The sequence below is a fragment of the Pipistrellus kuhlii genome, unplaced genomic scaffold (genome assembly GCF_014108245.1).
Source record: "Pipistrellus kuhlii isolate mPipKuh1 unplaced genomic scaffold, mPipKuh1.p scaffold_m20_p_103, whole genome shotgun sequence".
In the NCBI taxonomy this organism is placed as follows: Eukaryota; Metazoa; Chordata; class Mammalia; order Chiroptera; family Vespertilionidae; genus Pipistrellus; species Pipistrellus kuhlii.
Window position 1 is genome coordinate 263705 of NW_023425409.1, and position 18613 is coordinate 282317.

General features: G+C 63.0%; 1 protein-coding gene across 4 annotated transcripts in view; it reads right to left on the minus strand.

Moving 5' to 3' along the window:
* Positions 1 to 293: 293 nt before the first annotated feature.
* KLHL18 (kelch like family member 18) overlaps positions 294 to 18613 on the minus strand; it is a 32804-nt gene continuing 14484 nt past the window's right edge. Inside the window, exons 2-10 of one of the 4 annotated variants that reach the window (XM_036430211.2) lie at positions 14324 to 14454; positions 10773 to 10913; positions 8529 to 8727; positions 8123 to 8283; positions 7656 to 7792; positions 6121 to 6343; positions 3236 to 3340; positions 1974 to 2085; positions 294 to 1304 (exon numbers count right to left, since the gene is read on the minus strand). In XM_036430211.2, the coding sequence (XP_036286104.1) occupies positions 918 to 1304; positions 1974 to 2085; positions 3236 to 3340; positions 6121 to 6343; positions 7656 to 7792; positions 8123 to 8283; positions 8529 to 8727; positions 10773 to 10913; positions 14324 to 14454 (1596 nt within the window). In that variant the 3' untranslated portion in view covers positions 294 to 917. Of the gene's footprint in view, positions 1305 to 1973; positions 2086 to 3235; positions 3341 to 6120; positions 6359 to 7655; positions 7793 to 8122; positions 8284 to 8528; positions 8728 to 10772; positions 10914 to 14323; positions 14455 to 18613 lie in introns of all 4 variants that reach the window. The other 3 variants (XM_036430210.2, XM_045578780.1, XM_036430212.2) reach the window with 3 other exon arrangements.

Below are 18613 nucleotides of genomic sequence, written 5' to 3' on the forward strand. Positions count from 1 at the left end.
TGGAACAGGAAGGAGCGGAAGGCGGGGAGGGGAGTGAGCCAGGGCGGCCGTGCGTGGCCACGGGGCACCGGGAGCTGCCTGCAGGAGCTGCGGGCGCTCGGCCGCCTCCTAGGCCTGCGGCGAGGAGTCCCCGATGATGGGAGTGAAGACACCCGGGAGCACCTAGCAGCAGGGCCGGCCGAGTGCGCGGGTTCGACGCGGGGCTGGAGGGAACCCTGCTGCTGTGCGAGGCTCAGGACCGGATCCGAATGTGGGTGAGGCCTCCACCCTCTACGTGTCGGGTGGTTTTCTGCTTAAACACGATTTCCTTTTAGTGTCTCTTTTTTAATGTTTTCTTCTTGTAAAAAATGTTCACTTAAGAAATAGTTATTTTTCTTTCCAGTTTCTTTCAAGTATCTTTTTTTCCTCCCGTTTCTCCTGAATAAGATGAGAAGACCCACCGGAACCCAACAGCAGACAGGATCGCTGTGCTCTCCGCTCAGCAGGACCAGGCCTCTGCCCGGACGGACAGACGGACGGAGGCGCCTGGAGCGAGCCCCCGCCGGCCGCGTCTCCACGGCGGCGAGAACTCCGGCGTCCTCCTCCCCCGGCCACCCCCGCCTCCATGTGTGGCTGCCCCGCAGGTGGAGGCCTCCTGCCAGGCTGGCTCGGAGCCGAGGCCGGGAGATGGATGGGCCTGTGCGTGTGACCACAGCAGCCGCCGGCACCAGCTGTGAGGCGAGGCACCTGGCCAGGCCGTGCATCCTGGGGCCCTGGACTCACTCGGAGGGCGCGGGCAGCACGCCGAGGGAGGCCCGGCGCCCGGGAACCGCCCCTCGGCTCCCCGGCCCCGCCTGCTGGCCCCGCCTCTCCGGGCGGGGTGCCCCTGGAGGACGTGCAGCTGGCACCTGCTCCCGACCCGCCACGCCCCCCCGCGCTCAGACGGCCGGGAGAGGGACGCAGCCCACCCCCACCCCGCCCTCGTGGCAGGCCATGGGGGCGGTGAGCGTCCAGCCGTCCGCCTCCGGGTCGTACACCTCCATGGAGCTGAGGTTGGACTGCCCGTCGTAGCCGCCCACGGCGTAGAGCCGCCCGCAGCTGGCCACCAGGGACACGCGGCTGCGACGGGAGAGCATGGGTGCCACGAGGCTCCACTGGCCGGCCTCCGCGCTGTACACCTCGGCGCTGCTGAGGAAGCCGGAGCCGTCGTAGCCGCCGCACACGAACAGCCGGCTGCCCAGGGCGGCCGCCCCGTGCCGGCAGCGCTTGTTGAGCATGCCGGCCGCGGGGTGCCAGGTGGCCGTGTGCTGGTTGTAGTGCTCCACCTGTGGGGGGGCCAGGCGGGCGTCAGCACCATGGCCACGGGGTCAGACTCCCGGCCGAGGGGGACGGGGGGCCCAGGGGGACGGAGCCCCAGGGGGATGCGGGGCCCAGGGGGCCCAGGGGGATGGAGCCCCAGGGGGACGGGGGGCCCAGGGGGATGGGGGGCCCAGGGGGACGGGGGGCCCAGGGGGACGGGGGGCCCAGGGGGACGGGGGGCCCAGGGGGATGGAGCCCCAGGGGCACGGGGAGCCCCAGGAGGATGGGGGGCCCAGGGGGATGGAGCCCCAGGGGGACAGGGGGCCCCAGGGGGACGGGAGCTTGCAGGGCGGGCCTGCCTCTGACTCCCGGGCTCCTGGGTTTACAGGGACAGGGCAGAGCCCAGACTGCCCTCTGTCTGTGCTTAAGGCTGCTCATTGGGTCCCCTGAACCCAGCCAGCACTGAGGGGCCTCGGGACCACCCACAGGGAATGGCCGCTGAGGGTTCATCCCCAGGCCCGTGGGCTCCGGCCCAAGGGGCTGCACCCTGCCTCCAGCCCAGGACTGCAGAGCGGCGGGGTGGCCGGAACCTCCAGGGGCGATGCCTCGCCGGCGACGGAAGGCTCCCCGGGAGCCGCCTTCCTCAGCCCCCTCAGGTGGGGGAGCAGGTGCCAGCCCAGGAGGCCCCGACTCACGCTGTTGAAGATCTGCAGACCGTCGTGGCCGCCGGACACGTAGATCCTGCCCTCGAAGACCGTGACCCCCGCAGCACTGCGGCTGGAGCTCATCGGGGTCACCACCGTCCACCTTCGGGAAGAGCCAACGCAGAAGGCGCCCGTGAGATCGGGCCCCTGCCCCCGGGGGCCTTGGGAGGCTCGGGGCTCTGCCTGCGCCTCCGCCCCGGCTCCCACCTCAGCCACCTCCCAGCACCGGGGCCTCCCCGGCCCAGGCCCACAGCCCAGGCTCCCGTCAGCGGGCCAAGGCCCAGCCTCTCCAGGTCCGCTCTTCCCTGCACTCCCAGGTCTTTTGTGGGCCTACCCCCTAGTGGCTGTCCTGGTGAACAGCAGCTTTATGGCCTCTTCTCCCTCATCTTCCCTGACCTTGTGGCAGCCAATCCCTTGCTGGTTGGTTCCTGGGCAGGGCTTGTCCCCATCCCCTGGCTCTGGCCTCCCCTGAACCACTGCAGCAGCCTCCTTACAGGGGCCTGGCGTTCAGGCCTCGCCCACCGGGACCCTGAGCAGCACGCCCCAGGGCTCTGCAGTGCTCCCTCGTGGCAGAGACCACCTCCCTAACGTGGCTCCTCACCACGTGGTCCTGGCCCACTCGCCGGCTCCGAGCCCGGCCACGCAGCAGCCACACCGCGCCCAACCCCACGGGCCGTCTAACCTCCGCGACCCCTCCTGCTGCCCCCCTGCCTCCTGAGCACCCCATCCGCCCCGGCTCGGCCCTGGCGAGGAGGAAGGCCTTCCCCACGCTGCGCCCAGGCTGCAGGGAGGGCCCCGAGCGGATGACGGTGGCACGGCCCAGCCGACGGTGCTACGTCACAGGCTTAGATGCCTCCTTGCTGCCCATACGTAAAAGGTCAGACGAAGCAGGTTCTGGCTAAAAGCACCGACGAATCCAGCCCGCTAACGTGCTGATGTTTGTTACGTAACGTGAGAAAACTCAAAACACCGAAATGAAAAACTCAGGGCTAATAATCCCACAAAACGGGCCCGGTGTCACATAAATGAGAGAAGCAGACTCCGTGCTTCCAGCTCGCCGGGCCCGTCACTTACACCCCGTCCTCCTGCCCCTGCAGGAGCCTGCGCACTGATCTCCCGCGAAGGCAGTCACTGAGGGTACAGCCAGGCCCTGCCGGGCTAACGGGCAGGACAGCTCCCCCGAGGGCCCGGCTGCAGTCAGCGCTAACGCTGACCGGTTCAGCCAGCCCAGGGCTGGGAGGCCCAGTGCTTACTTGTCCGTCTCGGGCGAGTAGGTCTCCACGGAGTTGAGGGAAGAGTTGCCGTCGTAGCCCCCACAGACGTAGATCTGCCCGTCCAGCACGACCGTCCCCATGGCGCTGAAAGACAGCCAGCGGCGGCCTCAGCTCAGGCCGCCTTCCTTCGCCCGAGACCAGACCCACCACCACTGCCGCTGCGAGGGCAGCCTGCACCAGGGCGTGGTAGTCAAGGCGAGAGCCGAGGGCCGCTGCCGCCCTGGGCTCCCGTCTCTCACCCCGACTCCGACTCCACAGGCCTGAGCCGTCTCCCATGCCCGCCCCCGTCCCCGCCCCCGGCTGTGCTCATGGTCTGATGGACTGCACGGTCCTGGTCAGAGTCCTTGCCCTCCTCCTCAAAGGCCACTTGATCCCTCAGCAAGATGACTGCAGCCCCACAGTTCCCCGTGAACCTGAGTGTTGTGTGAGGTGCGTGTACACACAGGCCCTGGGCACGTTCGGTGTCTTCCCATGATCCTCCCACTCAACTCACTACCAAGCTCGGCCAGTGTTTTCGTTGCACACTCGGCCTGCACGGCGGATGCCGCGGGGAGAGGGGACAGCTCCTGCGGCTGCGCGAGGGCAGTGTCAGGTACCCCGGCCCGCACGGCCCCCGACCACCCGAAGCAGCACCATCGTCACACACCAACGGCGGCTCCCCCCGCTGCCCAGAGGTGAGCTCAGATGTGAGAGAGACACGCAGCTCCCCCAGCACCAAGGACCCGGGCCCCGCACAACCACGCCCGGAGCTAGCTGCCGGCGCCGTGTTCACCAAGTGGAGGAGAACTGGAGGAGGTTCTTGGTAAATCCTGGCGTCTGCCAACAGGAACCTAAGTCCACGGGCTCAACTGCACGGCAGCGAGAGCGCCCGCGAGGCCGCAGCCAGGCACAGACCTGAGCGCCTGAACGCGGAGAGGACTGGCCTTGGGGGGGGTGCGGGGATGCGGGGTGTGGGGGCGGGGGTGCAGGGATGCGGAGGACGGAGGGGCGGGGGTGTGGGGGGCGGGGATGCGGGGCGGGGTGTGGGGGGCGGGGGCGTCACACTCCCAGGACGGCCGCTGTCCTTTCAGGGGGACACTAGCAACAACATGGACGTTCAACAAGAACACGGGAAGAGCGAGGTGCCGCGCCTGAGATGAGCTACCCCCTCGGTGGCAAAGACGAGGCGGAGGGAAGGGGAAATGCTGGTCGGTGTGGCCTGGAGTCCGTGAGAGAAGGCTCCGGAAGCAGCCTGCACAGCTGGAGGAAGGGATGGCGGCAGGACAGGCCGAGGGGGAGGTCAGCGGGGAAGTAATGAGGAGGGTAAGGCAGCTGTGACTGAAGGGGACCCACTCCAAGAGCAGGGCACCCACAGCCGGGGACGAGCCCCCAGGCCCCACCCTCCTGACCCGAGGCCTGAGGGCTGGGAAGCAGCCGGCGCCAGCAGACAGGAGCAGCGAGCCGGCAGAGCAGAAAGGCAGCCGCGGCTGGGACATGGAACAGTCACTCGAGGCCACAGAGCTGCCAAGACCCATCCCTTCCCTCCTCCAGCGTGCAGGCTGCTGCCAGGAGCCGGAGGGGCGACACAGCTCCCCCCCAGCACGCCTGTGGGGCCCTGTGTGAGCTGGTTTTGCTGGGCAGTAAGGCAGCTCCTTTGGCTTGAGGCCACGCACTGACACGGATGGAGGTGGGACATGTGCACCACGGCGTGACACATGCATGTGGCAAAGGACTTGCATGCTGACCCTTCTTCCCACCACACATGCAGCCACATGACCTTGGTGTGGTCGCATGATCTCACAAGAAGAAAGCCCCAGGCACAGCGGACCAAGCGGCCTGGGGGCAAACACTCAGGCCCTTAGAGAGGCCCTAGCCCAGGGGAAAAGCACTCGTGTAGCTTCCCCCGGGCGGGCAGGCCCAGAGGCGCGGAAAGGTGACACGTGTGCTGTGGCTGGGACTGCTTTCTCCGCCTTCGGGTCCCTTTGGAACCCCGGAGCCCAGGTGGCCTCTCCGGGGGCAGCAGAGGGAAGAACTGCCAGCTCCACACACAGGCACACGCACACACACCACACACAAACACACACACACCACACCCCCACACCCCCCACACACACCCCCACACACACACACCCCCACACACACCACACACACACACACACCACACACACACACACCACACACACACACACACACACACACCACACACACACACACACACACACACCACACCCCCACACCACACACACACCACACCCCCACATCCCACACACACACCCCCACACACACACACCCCCACACACACCACACACAAACACACACACCCCCACACCACACCCCCACACCACACCCCCACACACACACACGGACATGGACACGGACACGGACACGCACTCTGCACGTGACACGCGCGCAGACGGGAGGAGGGCGCCGTCACCTCGGCACTGGCCGGTGGACGGGCACCTCCGGCTGCCTGTCCAGGAAGGTGAGTGAGCAGGCGGGCGTGGCGGAGGGAGGTGGGAGGCGAGGGCTTGGTCTACCTCCCGGCCCTCGGGGCGCAGGCCTGGGCCCTGAGGTGGAGAGCATGGCTGCTCACATGCTCCCCGGGCAGTGAACAGGCCTGGCGGGGGCCCTGGGGAGAGAGAGGGAAAGGAAACTCCTCGCATTTCCTCTCGCCACTCCTTGTCCTGCGAGCCCCCGTGAGCCCCGCCCTGACCTCTCCCAGCCGCGGCCAGCTGTCCTCGCCGCCCGTCCTCAGGCTCATGGGCGCGTGGTAACAGCTCCGCCTGCCCGCCCCCTCCGCCCCAGGTGCTCGGAGACGCGGCAGGCGTTCCCGTGGCAGACGGAGCCCTGCTCTGCCCGCTCGGCGCCGAGGCCGGCGCCAGTACCTTCTCTTGCTGTTCATGCTCCCCGCCCGGGCCCACGTGTCCGTCTCCGGGTTGTAGACCTCCACGGTGCTCAGCCGCAGCTGCCCGTCGTAGCCCCCGATGGCGTAGAGCAGCCCGTTCACCACGGCCACGCCGACGCGGCTGCGGGCGGTCGTCATGGGATGGCACTTCTCCCAGCGGTTGGCGAGGGGGTCGAACACTTCCACCACGTTCAGGGAGTCACCTGCGTAAAAATTTGCTACTCACATTAAACCAACGACCCCCCTGGTGTGACCACAGCTGGGGCACTGGTTACAGGGATGTATGACTTGGCTCTGTCGGCTCTTCATGCCGAAGGGCCCTCTAGGCAGTTCCAGTCTAACCTCAGACCTCCGTCCTGAAGGAAAAGGAGAATCAGGTGGAGGGTTATTTCCGAGAGAGGCCACCTCACGCTGCCATGGGCTCCACTGCTTACAGCAACGTGCAGGCCGGTGGAGGCAGATCCCCACGGAGGCAGCCGGAGGGTTCCAGCGCCCGCTTTCACCCGCTGGCCTGGACCCGGGGAGTAGCTGGGGTCCTGTCCTCTGCCCTCCCCGGGAGCACTCCGAGGGCAGCGCTGCGGATCAGGGGGACCCGTCAGTGACCTGGCAGAGCTCCAGCGTGCCAAGTGCTCGGCAGCAGGGGTGGCACTCAGCCTCCCTTTTCTTCAGGCCTCTGTGAGGGTCAAGTAAAACACCTGCCCGCCTCACCTGCTCTGGGCACTTAGCACCTGCCACCCGACAGGCTACTAGCTGCGAACTTAGAGGTCAGACTAGTGCCCACCCCTCGTTAACTTTCAATTAAAAACAAAGCTGCCCGGACTGCCCCCCACCCACCTCCCACAGACCTGCTGGCACTGCGGCCAGGCCTGGCCCGCGCACCCGAGATGACCATTTCCTGTCACTGCACTGCCCGGACCCCGGTGTCCTGCCTCCCGCCTGAGTCCCTCCTGCCCGCGATGGAGTCCCCAAACCCTGACTGTCTGACACGAGAGCTGCCCTTGGCACCCGGACTGCAAAGCGGGTGCTCACAGGACCGAGCGTAGAGAGTGACCAGGTTGCTGATCGCCGCAGACGCCGTGTGTCTGTCCTGCTGATGGTGACCTTCTCACAGCCGAACCCCAGGGATTAGTCAGCCTGGGGTCAGAGCGGGGTCTCTGACTATGTCCTATCGAGGCTGAGCCCTCCATGGCCAGCGGGTAGCAGAGCGAGTGCTGCTCAGGATCAGGACCCACGTCCCAGTCCCTGCTCGGCCAAAACCAACCCTGAGCCGGTGGAAGTTCACGGGCCTCAGTTCCCGCTGGGAAGGAGAGGGGCCAGGCCTCAGGGCTAACCTCTCCAGCCCCAATATTCTGACCAATGGTCCCAACACCTGACATGCTTCACTGCAGAGCAATTCATTAAGATCGAGGTGGGCCAGAGGGGCCGCCCGCAGGAGGGGCCAGGGCAGGGGGGCCGCTGGGTGCCCTCACCCTCGGAGAGCGAGGCAGGGCTCCGCGGGGGGGAGCTGCAAGGTACCTGCTGAGTTGAGGCCTCCCACGGCGTAGATGAGCCCGGCGATGGACGTGCAGCAGCGAGGCCGCGTCCGGAAAGCCGGCAGGTGGGGCCGGCGCTCTGGCATGAGGTGGTAGTCCTTCGCTTCGTCCACCAGGTCCCTGGAACGATGCGAGAGGCTAGGCCAGCAGGCATCCCCCCGTGGGGCCCACACTCCCGCTTCCAGGCCTGCCCCTCCCCGTGGGGCCCACACTCCCGCTTCCAGGCCTGCCCCTCCCCGTGGGGCCCACACTCCCGCTTCCAGGCCTGCCCCTCCCCCCGTGGGGCCCACACTCCCGCTTCCAGGCCTGCCCCTCCCCCCGTGGGGCCCACACTCCCGCTTCCAGGCCTGCCCCTCCCCCCGTGGGGCCCACACTCCCGCTTCCGGGCCTGCCCCGCCCCCGCCCCCCACAGGGCCCCCCAAAGGGGTCCCAGCAGCCCCACCCGCTCACCGGCACTTGTGGCAGCATCGCACCAGGTCCTCCTGCTGCACGCGGTCCGACAGGAACTGGGGCCGGCAGAGGGGCAGCCGGATGTTGGACAGCAGCTCGGGCAGGCAGGGCCCCCGCTGCTCCCGGTCGTACCTGACCCAGGCCAGCGCGGCTTCGAAGACCTGCCCAGACAGAGTGGACGCTCTGGGGCGACTCTTCCCAGTCAGGGGCCACATCCCGGTGCCCGACCCTCCCTCTGCCGAGGCAGTCCCCGGCCGCTCCGGCGTCCCGCTCCCCGTGGGGTTCCGACACGGAGTGCGAGCTGGGTGACCTCGCAGTCCCCGGCTCTCACCGTGACTTCCAGATGGAAGCCGTTCACCCTCCTTCCTGCGCTCCCCCCCCCCCCCGGCCGGCCCCGCCCACAGACCTGCTCCTCGGACGTGACGTTCAGCTCGTCCCGCGACACCAGCTCCAGCACGTCCTCCAGGGGCAGGCCCAGGAACTCCTCGGACACGGACACCTCCGCGAAGTGCTGGTGCACGAAGCTGTTGGCCGCCTCGTACAGCACAGCGCACATCATCGTCTCCGCAAACTGGCGCACCCCCAGGCAATTCTTGGGGTGAAGCCTTTTGCATAAGAAAGAACGGCAAAGCAGTGAGCCGTCAGCTGTCAGCTGCCTCTCGGACTCGCTGGTGAAGACGGAAACGGGAGGCGGCGGCCCCTCAGGTTCTGCTCGGGCCTGGTGCTCCGTGCGTTGGGTGGGGAGCAGCTCTCGGAGGAGGAGAGAAAACCGGGGCTGGAAACTCTGCTTTCCCCCGGCTGCCGGCCCCCTGGCTGAGCGGGCACCTCGGGCCACTGAAGGCAGAGGCATAGGTGAGAGCTTAAAGCCCAAGGAGAAGTGACCTCCAACCTCAGGACCTGCATGTCTCTGTTTACCGAGAAGGAGGCCGGTGGGTCCAATGGTTAGACTCCAGAACAGGCCCAGCAGCCATCACCACGGAGCCGTGTTCGCCAGGCCTGTGCTCGGTGCAGAGCAGCCGTGGCCGTCCTTCTCAGAGGGAAGCGAGGCTCAGAGAAGCGCTAAAGGACATATCCTGGGGCATGACAAGCGGCTCTGGTCTAAAAACCCTTTTCTCAGCATGTTTTAGGGACACGACCCTGTAACAGGGCCTGGATCCCGTGACAGCGCTGCCCGCCACAGCCCCTAGGTGGAGCTGTTGTCCCGGTGAGGCGGGCCACTTCATCCTGAGAGTGCCTACTCAGCATTCTCCCCTTTCCTGGGAACAAACGAAATCCAGTCTGCTCCCTAAGCGCTCCCAGTGTCTGCCCCACGCCTGCTGTGCAGCCCTCTGCCTGCCCAGAAGGCACCCAGGCCAGGCTCAAGCCAAGCTCCGGACTGCGAGGCTCCACCCGCCAAACTGGAGCAGACCACCTCCCTCACCACGAAGCCACCCACCCCGCACCCAGGAGGGCACCATGCCAGGCCTCGCTGCCCGGTCACTCAGACCACGCACGCAGCCATGATCGGGCGTCCAGGGCACCCCCGGGCAGGTGGCTAGCCAGGGAGCCAGAGCTGAGGGCACTGGGTTAATGTGTGCGAGATGCTAGGAGGAGGGACAAGGAGGGGTCGGCTCTAGAGAGCACATCTGAGACCGAGGAACCTGGTGGTCAGTTGTCAGGAGCAGACCAGGCCCTGAGAGCGCCGGGTCTGGGCTCTGTGTGCCGCCCGCACTGACCCCATGTCGGAGCCGCCATGGTTAACGGGCGGCTTTTACCTTATGACTAAGAGCTCTGCGCTTCTGGGGGGCGGGAGCAGGAGGGTGGGGGCTTTTTATCTGCTCAGCCATCAAAAGGTCATTGTCCAGTGCTGGGCACAGGGAGGACAGAGCGAGCCCACAGTCCTCCCTAAAGGAGCATACAGGGACAGGAAAACCCAGGAGGTGGCATCTGGGTGGGCTCCTAAAGCTGAAGGGGAACAAGATGGCGACGGTCAGGAGGGGAAGGAGCTAAACGAAGGAGATGTCTGTGGAGTAGCCAGGGAGCACCGGCTAAGCCAGCTGGGTGAGAGTGGTCAGTTAGCAGCTGGTCAGCTTGGGGAGGGAGGACCAGGCAGGCCAGGGAGAGCACAGGCAGGGCTCCGTAAACTGTGTTCCTCAGGGCTCAACCCACAGGGCCGGGCACCGCCTGACACCACCTTCAAGAAAGGTCGCTTTGCCGAAACCAGTGTGGCTCAGTGGGTAGAGGCTGAGGACTGAGGGGTCCCAGGTTCGAAAATCAATAAAATATTTAAAAAAAGGCTGAAACCGGTTTGGCTCATTGGATAGAGCATTGGCCTGCGGACTGAAGGGTCCCAGGTTCGATTCCAGTCGAGGGCATGTGCCTTGGTTGCGGGCACATCCCCACTGGGGGGTGTGGAGGCAGCTGATCGATGTTTCTCTCTCATCGATGTTTCTAACTCTCTGTCCCTCTATCTTCCTCTCTGTAAAAAATCAATAAAATAAAATAAAATAAAATAAAATAAGATGGAGAAGAAAGAAAGAAAGAAAGGAAGAAAGGGTGCGGAGTACCCTCCTGGCTCACTCTAACACTCTGGGCCCCGAAGACTCGCGAACTGGCCGGGCTCGCGAAACGGAGAGGTGCGTGCCCGCCCGCCCCGCCCGCCCCGCCTCACCGCTCCTGGAGGAAGGCGCAGCAGGCGTCTTTGATGCTCTGCAGCTGCAGGAAGCTCGCCCCCATCAGCAACGACTGGACGTTCTGCTGGTCGATAGCGAGGTGGCCGTTGTAGGCAAAGTTGATGAGAGCCTCCAGGGCGCTGGAGGGAAGAGGACGACGCTCCTTAGAGACGGGTCTTCGCCCAGAGACACAGCCCTGAGTGGGTGGGCAGTTCTGCCTGGGGACAGATGGGCCCACCCTGACAGCCATGACACCCACCCTGACAGCCACGACACCCATGACACCCACCCTGACAGCCATGACAGCCACGACACCCATGACACCCACCCTGACAGCCATGACAGCCACGACACCCATGACATACACCCTGACAGCCATGGCAGCCACGACACCCACCCCGACAGCCATGACACCCATGACACCCACCCCGACAGCCATGACACCCATGACACCCACCTTGACAGCCATGACACCCATGACATACACCCTGACAGCCATGGCAGCCACAACACCCACCCCGACAGCCATGACACCCATCCAGACAGCCATGACAGCCATGACACCCACCCCGACAGCCATGACACCCACCCCGACAGCCATGACACCCACCCCGACAGCCATGACACCCATGACACCCACCCAGACAGCCATGACACCCACCCCGACAGCCATGCCCTTGGAGAGCTCCTGAAGGGATTGTGCTTCCCCAGGGCTGACGCGTCCTGCTTCTTGTCTGTGTTGCCCAAATAGTTTTGTGACAGAAACGTTTAAAAAGAGAAAGCAAGGACCACATGTCCCTCCTGAGCAGGTGCCGGGTGCCAGCTTCCTGGGCCCTTTCACCCTCTTTGCCTGAGTGGCACAAACCTCCCTGAGACTCGTGAGGCCCTTTCCGTGTTGCTACACGCCCATGTCTCATCCTTAGCGGCTGCTAGAGAGTGTTCCAGAAGGTCTCGGTGTAACAGCATCCACCATCTTACTGCCGTTATAAATAATGGTGCTGGGTTATTACTTCTTCGGGATAAATTCCCAGGAGAATCCCAGCTTTTTCTTCTCTCTCGCGATGCACCGAGAGGAAAGCCCAAATCCCACCTCCAGGACTGCGGGCAGCCTCGTCACCGTCCACTCTGTGCCCTCTCACCTCAGGGCTCTGCAGGGGCTGCCCCCTCTCCTGGAGGGCTCGTCCCCAGGCGGCTCCCTCCCTCACCTCAATGAAGGTCTGGGCTCAAATGCCACCTCGTCACAGAGGCCGTCCGATTCCCTGGCACACACAGGCCCCGCCTCCTTCGCTCGCCTTGGCCTTCCTGACATCACGTTCTTCCCGGCCAGCCCCGTGCACCTGCCTATCACCAGATCCCACCACCGGAGTCGGTGCAGGAGAGGCGCCTCCGTGTCACCCCAGGCCAGCCTCCGCACACACACAGGTGCCTGGCAGCAGCGAAAGAAAGCGCCTGACTGCGTGGCGATCAGCACGGCTCCTCCCAGCGCAGACCTCTGAGGAGGGAGCGCAACTGCCCTCAGACCCCGCTGTGTGCGTCCTGTAAGTCCCCGGCCCGCCATGTGTGGTCAAAAACCCGCTCCGGCACCGGGGCGGGACCTCAATCGGCAGAGGGCGCCCAGGTGCCCAGCCCTCTCCCTGCACTCCCACCTCGTGAGGTTAGGCAGCAAAGGGCAGGCCGCCGGCCAGCGCTGGAGTCACTGCTCCAGCCGGAGGCCAGGCTCTCACTTGCAAAGCGTGCCCGCTCACACAGCGCCACAGAGCAGTGCAGAGTGACAACCCCACCTCTGCACCCGCCCCAGGCAAAGAATACACCTGAGACTCTACTGCCTGTTAAATGTGCACGCAAACACAGCAAAACACAGCAGAGGCTCCACTGCCACCCCGTCTCAGGCCAGGGGTGGAGGGCCGAACTTGTTTACTGATCGCCAGGCACAGAGCGGAGCGTGCACGGGGGTGTGCGTGTGTGTGTGTGCGTGTGTGTGTGTGTGTGTGTGTGTGAATGTGTGTGTGTGCACCCGTGCGTGCACAGGCTGAGGTGCACAGAGCGGAGCGTGCACGGGTGTGTGTGTGCGTGTGTGTGTGCGTGTGTGTGTGTGAATGTGTGTGTGTGCACCCGCGCGTGCACAGGCTGAGGTGCACAGAGCGGAGTGTGCATGGGTATGTGTGTGTGTGTGTGTGTGTGTGTCTGTGTGTGTGAATGTGTGTGCGTGCACAGGCCAAGGTGCACAGAGCGGAGCGTGCACGGGGGTGTGCGTGTGTGTGTGTGTGTGTGCGTGTGAATGTGTGTGTGTGCACCCGCGCATGCACAGGCTGAGGTGCACAGAGCAGAGCGTGCACGGGGGTGTGTGTGCGTGCGTGTGTGTGTGTGAGAATGTGTGTGTGTGCACCCGCGTGTGCACAGGCTGAGGTGCACAGAGCGGAGCGTGCATGGGTATGTGTGTGTGTGTGTGTGTGTGTGTGTGTGTGTGAATGTGTGTGCGTGCACAGGCCAAGGTGCACAGAGCGGAGCGTGCACGGGGGTGTGCGTGTGTGTGTGTGTGCGTGTGTGTGCGTGTGAATGTGTGTGTGTGCACCCGCGCATGCACAGGCTGAGGTGCACAGAGCGGAGCGTGCACGTGTGTGTGTGTGTGCACAGAGCGGAGCGTGCACGGGTGTGTGCGTGTGTGTGTGCACAGAGCGGAGCGTGCACGGGTGTGTGTGTGTGCACAGAGCGGAGCGTGCACGGGTGTGTGTGTGTGTTGTGTGTTGCACAGAGCGGAGCGTGCACGGGTGTGTGTGTGTGTGCACAGAGCGGAGCGTGCACGGGTTGTGTGTGTGTGTGCACAGAGCAGAGCGTGCACGGGTTGTGGTGTGGTGTGTGGCACAGAGCAGGAGCGTGCACGGGTGTGTGTGTGGTGTGCACAGAGCGGAGCGTGCACGGGTGTGTGTATGTGTGTGCACAGAGCGGAGCGTGCACGGGTGTGTGTGTGTGTGTGCACAGAGCAGAGCGTGCACGGGTGTGTGCGTGTGTGTGCGCACAGAGCAGAGCGTGCACGGGTGTGTGTGTGTGTGCACAGAGCAGAGCATGCACGGGTGTGTGTGTGTGTGCACAGAGCAGAGCGTGCACGGGTGTGTGTGTGTGTGTGTGCACAGAGCGGAGCGTGCACGGGTGTGTGTGTGTGTGCACAGAGCGGAGCGTGCACGGGTGTGTGTGTGTGTGTGTGTGCGCACAGAGCAGAGCGTGCACGGGTGTGTGTGTGTGTGTGCACAGAGCGGAGCGTGCACGGGTGTGTGTGTGCGTGCACAGAGCGGAGCGTGCACGGGTGTGTGTGCGTGTGTGCACAGAGCGGAGCGTGCACGGGTGTGTGTGTGTGTGTGTGTGTGTGCACAGAGCGGAGCGTGCACGGGTGTGTGTGTGTGTGTGCACAGAGCACAGCGTGCACGGGTGTGTGTGTGTGTGTGTGTGCACGGGCTGAGGTGCACAGAGCGGAGCTGTAGACACCGTGTCCTGCTCGGCCCCTGGGGCACTGGCACCAGGGAAGCAGCCGGGAGAGCTGGAGGAGCAGCGGTACCTGGGGTCCATTCCCTGCATCACAATCTCGTCCTGCTTGCACTCCATCATGTCATTGGTGAACATCGCGTGGAAGTACGGGATGGAGGCCGCTAAGACGATCCGGTGAGCGCTGAACTTGTGGTCCCCAATCTGCGGGCGAAGTAAAACAGAGAGATAGGGAGGACGGCAAATACAGAGACCCACACGCCCTTCTGCGCGGACCCCGCCCCTGGAGACCCCGAGTGTCCGCACGCCGAGTCCGCCATGGACACGTCCTCAGCACGGTCACCGGCTCCCCACACGCCAGCCAGCCCGAGTGCTCCACACGGGGGGTTCCCCACGGCCCGACTCCCCGGCCTGTTCCCTGACACTTCCTCCCGAGGCCCGTCTGCGGGAGGCAGAGGGCGGACACAGCCACACGCGCAGAAGCCCTAACATCAGGCTCCCCAGAGCAAGGATTTCGAGACAGGAAGAGATGAGGCGGGGAGACCCAACGGGAACGGGGGCACAGGTGGGGATCAGAGGCAGAGGCGGCGCAGAGGGTTCAAAGGTTGGGGCGTCCTTGGGTGCGAACCAGCCCGAGGCAGACCCCACGGAGCCCAGGCGCCTCTTAGGTCAATGAGCCGTGCGGCCCGGTGCTCAGCCACGGGGGCTCTGCTGTGCCGGAGCCGGAGCCGAGGGAGCCGGAGCCGAGGGAGTCCTTACCTGCCCCCAGCAACCTGCCCAAGGACTCCCTTCCGCGCCCACGAAACACTGGCTGCTCTCCTGCCACCAGCCCTCACAGGAACCGACTCATCGACCTCACCCCTCCTGTCACCGTCCCGGGTTCCTGCTGGGGCCCGTCTGTCCCCCTCGTTCACCCCGTCCACCCCTCGCCAGGCCGCTCCGCTCCGGTGGGGGCTCTGAGCCGGTGTCCTGCAAACCATGACCCACACACTGGCTCTCCCATCCTCAACCGCTAAATCTGAGAGGTCCTTCTTGTTTCCTGAAGCTTCCTTTTTCTTTTTAAAAGCTATACTGTCCATATTTCACAACTAATATTTCCCCTCATCTCTCACACAGTAAACGGCCTCTCTTCCTCCCCTCACTGCTCCTCAGCGTTCTCGGGCCCCATCCGTGAGGCCTGTGGGTTATGCTGGAGGCTAGCTCTAAACGTCTGTGATGTTTGGTCAACTGCTCGCAGCTCTGGAAGCTGTTGGACAGCTGTGGTGGCAGGGCTAGGCTTGTCAGCCTGTGGACGTCACTGCGAAGCCCATCATCGGTTTACTAATGCAGAGGTGTGGACGGGGAGTCTGGAGGGCTGGTCAACCTGAATTGCTGTGAAGGGTCAGAGCTAATCACTAGACATTGGTAGTGGAAGCAGCCTCCACCTGTTAGTTTTAAGTAAATTCGCCGATTGGCTATTATTGGAGTCTCCTGGCTGGGGGATAAGGGTGTATCCCATAATCTCCATCTTAATGAAAGGGGTGAGGAGTAATCCTCTGGGGCTTCCGCCTGGCCCTCATTCCCAAATTTCCCAAATTAATGCTTTTCATTTGTGTGCGGCCTTCTCCAGAACCCGAACCCTGAACCGGAACCCTGAACCACGCGGGACGTGAGAGGGGTTTCCACAGGTCAGCTGGGTGGCCGGTGAAGGGCATTTTTCTGGGCCCTGGTAGCAGCTGCGTTCTTAGCGCCTCCGGGGCTGGCTTCGAGGGGACGGGCCTGTGGGGGAGTGACTGCGAGAGGCCCCGGTGAGGGCGGCCCGGCGGTCACTATGCTCACGAGCTGGACTGTCTTTGAGGCCCGTGTTCCAGGTTTGCTCCAGGCCACCCGTCCTCCCAGCTCCGCCTGCCTCTGATTCACCGTCTAGACCAGAGTCCCGCCTGTGGGCCTCTAATTGCTTCTCACAGCTTCCCGCCAGCCTTCTTTCCGTCTCAGCACTGGTTCTTCCTGGTTTCTCGGCTCCGGAGCAGGTCCAGCTCCCCTTACAGCCCTCCCTCTTCCCGTTCCTCCGGCCCACCGGCTCATCGCACTTTGGGCTCCTCCGGCCCACCGGCTCATCGCACTTTCGGCTCCTCCGGCCCACCGGCTCATCGCACTTTCGGCTCCTCCGGCCCACCGGCTCATCGCACTTTGGGCTCCTCCGGCCCACCGGCTCATCGCACTTTGGGCTCCTCCGGCCCACCGGCTCATCGCACTTTCGGCTCCTCCGGCCCACCGGCTCATCGCACTTTCGGCTCCTCTGGCCCACCGGCCTTATGGCACAGGCTTTTTGCCTTTAACATGCCAACAACCGCTCATTTGCTGATAACCTTTTCTCCCTTATGTCATTTTAACGATATCACAGGGGGCGGATGTTAAAATGTGGGTTCAACTTGCCGTGCTCGACGTTACGTATTTACTTCTCTCCTAGAAAGTGGAAAGACACGCAGAGCAAGCCGCCTGTGTGGGGACTGGGTGACCGGTTCCCCGGAGAGCTCGCAGAAAAGAGCCCGGGAGAGGCTGGTCAATGAGCTGAATTTCCTGTCCATTAAAGCCTGTCTGTCGGAAGAGGGAGGCCCAGATGGGAAAGGAAGACGATGCATCTTCTGAGGAGAGCTAAAGGAGAGTGAGTCGGAAAAGACGATTTGGGAGCGGCAGGGGAGCACGACCACCTGCTGAGCAGCCACATCCAGTTCAAGCTGCTCTTAGGCGCGGGGTGAGGGCAGGGAACGTTGGTGCTGGTGGACCTTATGCTGCGGCCCCTGGGGCGGTCGCAGAGGGAGAGACTGGCACGTATTTTGACCTTTAATACTATGCTGTACGTTATAATATTGTGACAGGCTTTCTAGGATCTGAGAAGCTGTTGTCACTAAAACAGCTGACTCAGATCCTAGAAAGCCTGTCACATGAAGGAGGGCAGGCCTAAGGAAGCGGATTTTAGTTAAAGAGTTTGAGGGAATCCTTCACTGGTTCTAAAATGATTGAGAGACCTTCCAATACTACAGTCCTGAGCTCCTAAACTTTGTGAAAAGCTATAAAAACACCAAATACCCTCATTTATAATCTGTTTTTTAAATGTCGCTTAAGAAAAAGGACGGTCATTTATTGAGTTCCCACTGTATTTTCTCATTTTAGTCCTCTGCCATGAATTCCAGTAAGCCAAGACTTAGAAGTTAGGTAACTTGCCCAAATGTTCAATAGCTGTTATGTGAAAAAATAAACATAAACATGTTCCCGGTGAGGTTTAAAAAGTCCCGCAAGCGCCGTCGAGGACTAAGACAGAAACACCGAGATCCGCACGCTCAGGCTGAGGAACGGGCCTGGACCCGAGATACACCTTCAGGGCCAGCTCTGTCAGGACAGAAGCCAGTCGCTCAATTCCACCACGCCTCAGCTCCCCAGGTTGGAAACAGGATTTCACTCACGGGGGCGGGGCAAGGAATATAGGAATCTATTAATTCACTAACTGACTGATTCTCAAGAGAAGCATTATAAATCCTGGAAAACGTTATTGCAATAAACCACCCTATTAGACAATATTAGAACGTACAGCATAGTATTAAACGTCAAAATACATGCCAATCTCTCCCTCTGCGACCGCCCCAGAGGGACACAGCTAAGGTCATGGCTCATGCAATGAACCAGCTCCCAAGCCAGTTCCCTGCTGCAACGGACGGCAACTCTCTACCTCACCCCACGCCCCAGGGTTCCCATCCGCCTAGGAGGGGCTTGAACTGGATGTGGCTGCTCAGCAGGTGGTTGTTGTGCTAACGAGAGCTTACACAAATTCAGTGCAGCTTCCCCCTTTTTTATATATGTAGTTTTCTTCTTAAAAAACATTTTTACTGCCAAGACGGGTTTGGCTCAGTGGATAGAGCGTCGGCCTGGGGACTGATAGGTCCTGGGTTCGACTCCGGATATTTTATTGATTTTGTACAGAGAGGAAGGGAGAGAGATAGAGAGTAAGAAACATCGATGAGAGAGAGTCATCGATCAGCTGCCTCTTGCACACCCCCCACCGGGGATATGCCCGCAACCAAGGTACATGCCCCTGACCGGAGTCGAACCCGGGTCCCTTCAGTCCCCAGGCCGACGCTCTATCCATTGAGCCAAACCGGTTTCGGCAATAAAATATATTTAAAAAAACAAAAAAACATTTTTACTGATTTCAGAGAGGAAGGGAGAGGGAGAGACATCGGTGATGGGAGACAATCAATGACTGGCTGCTCCTGCACGCCCCTCACTGGGGATGGAACCCATAACCCAGACATGTGCTCTGAATGGGAATTGAACCGTGACCTCCAGGTTCATAAGTTGATGCTTAACCACTGAGCACACCGGCCCG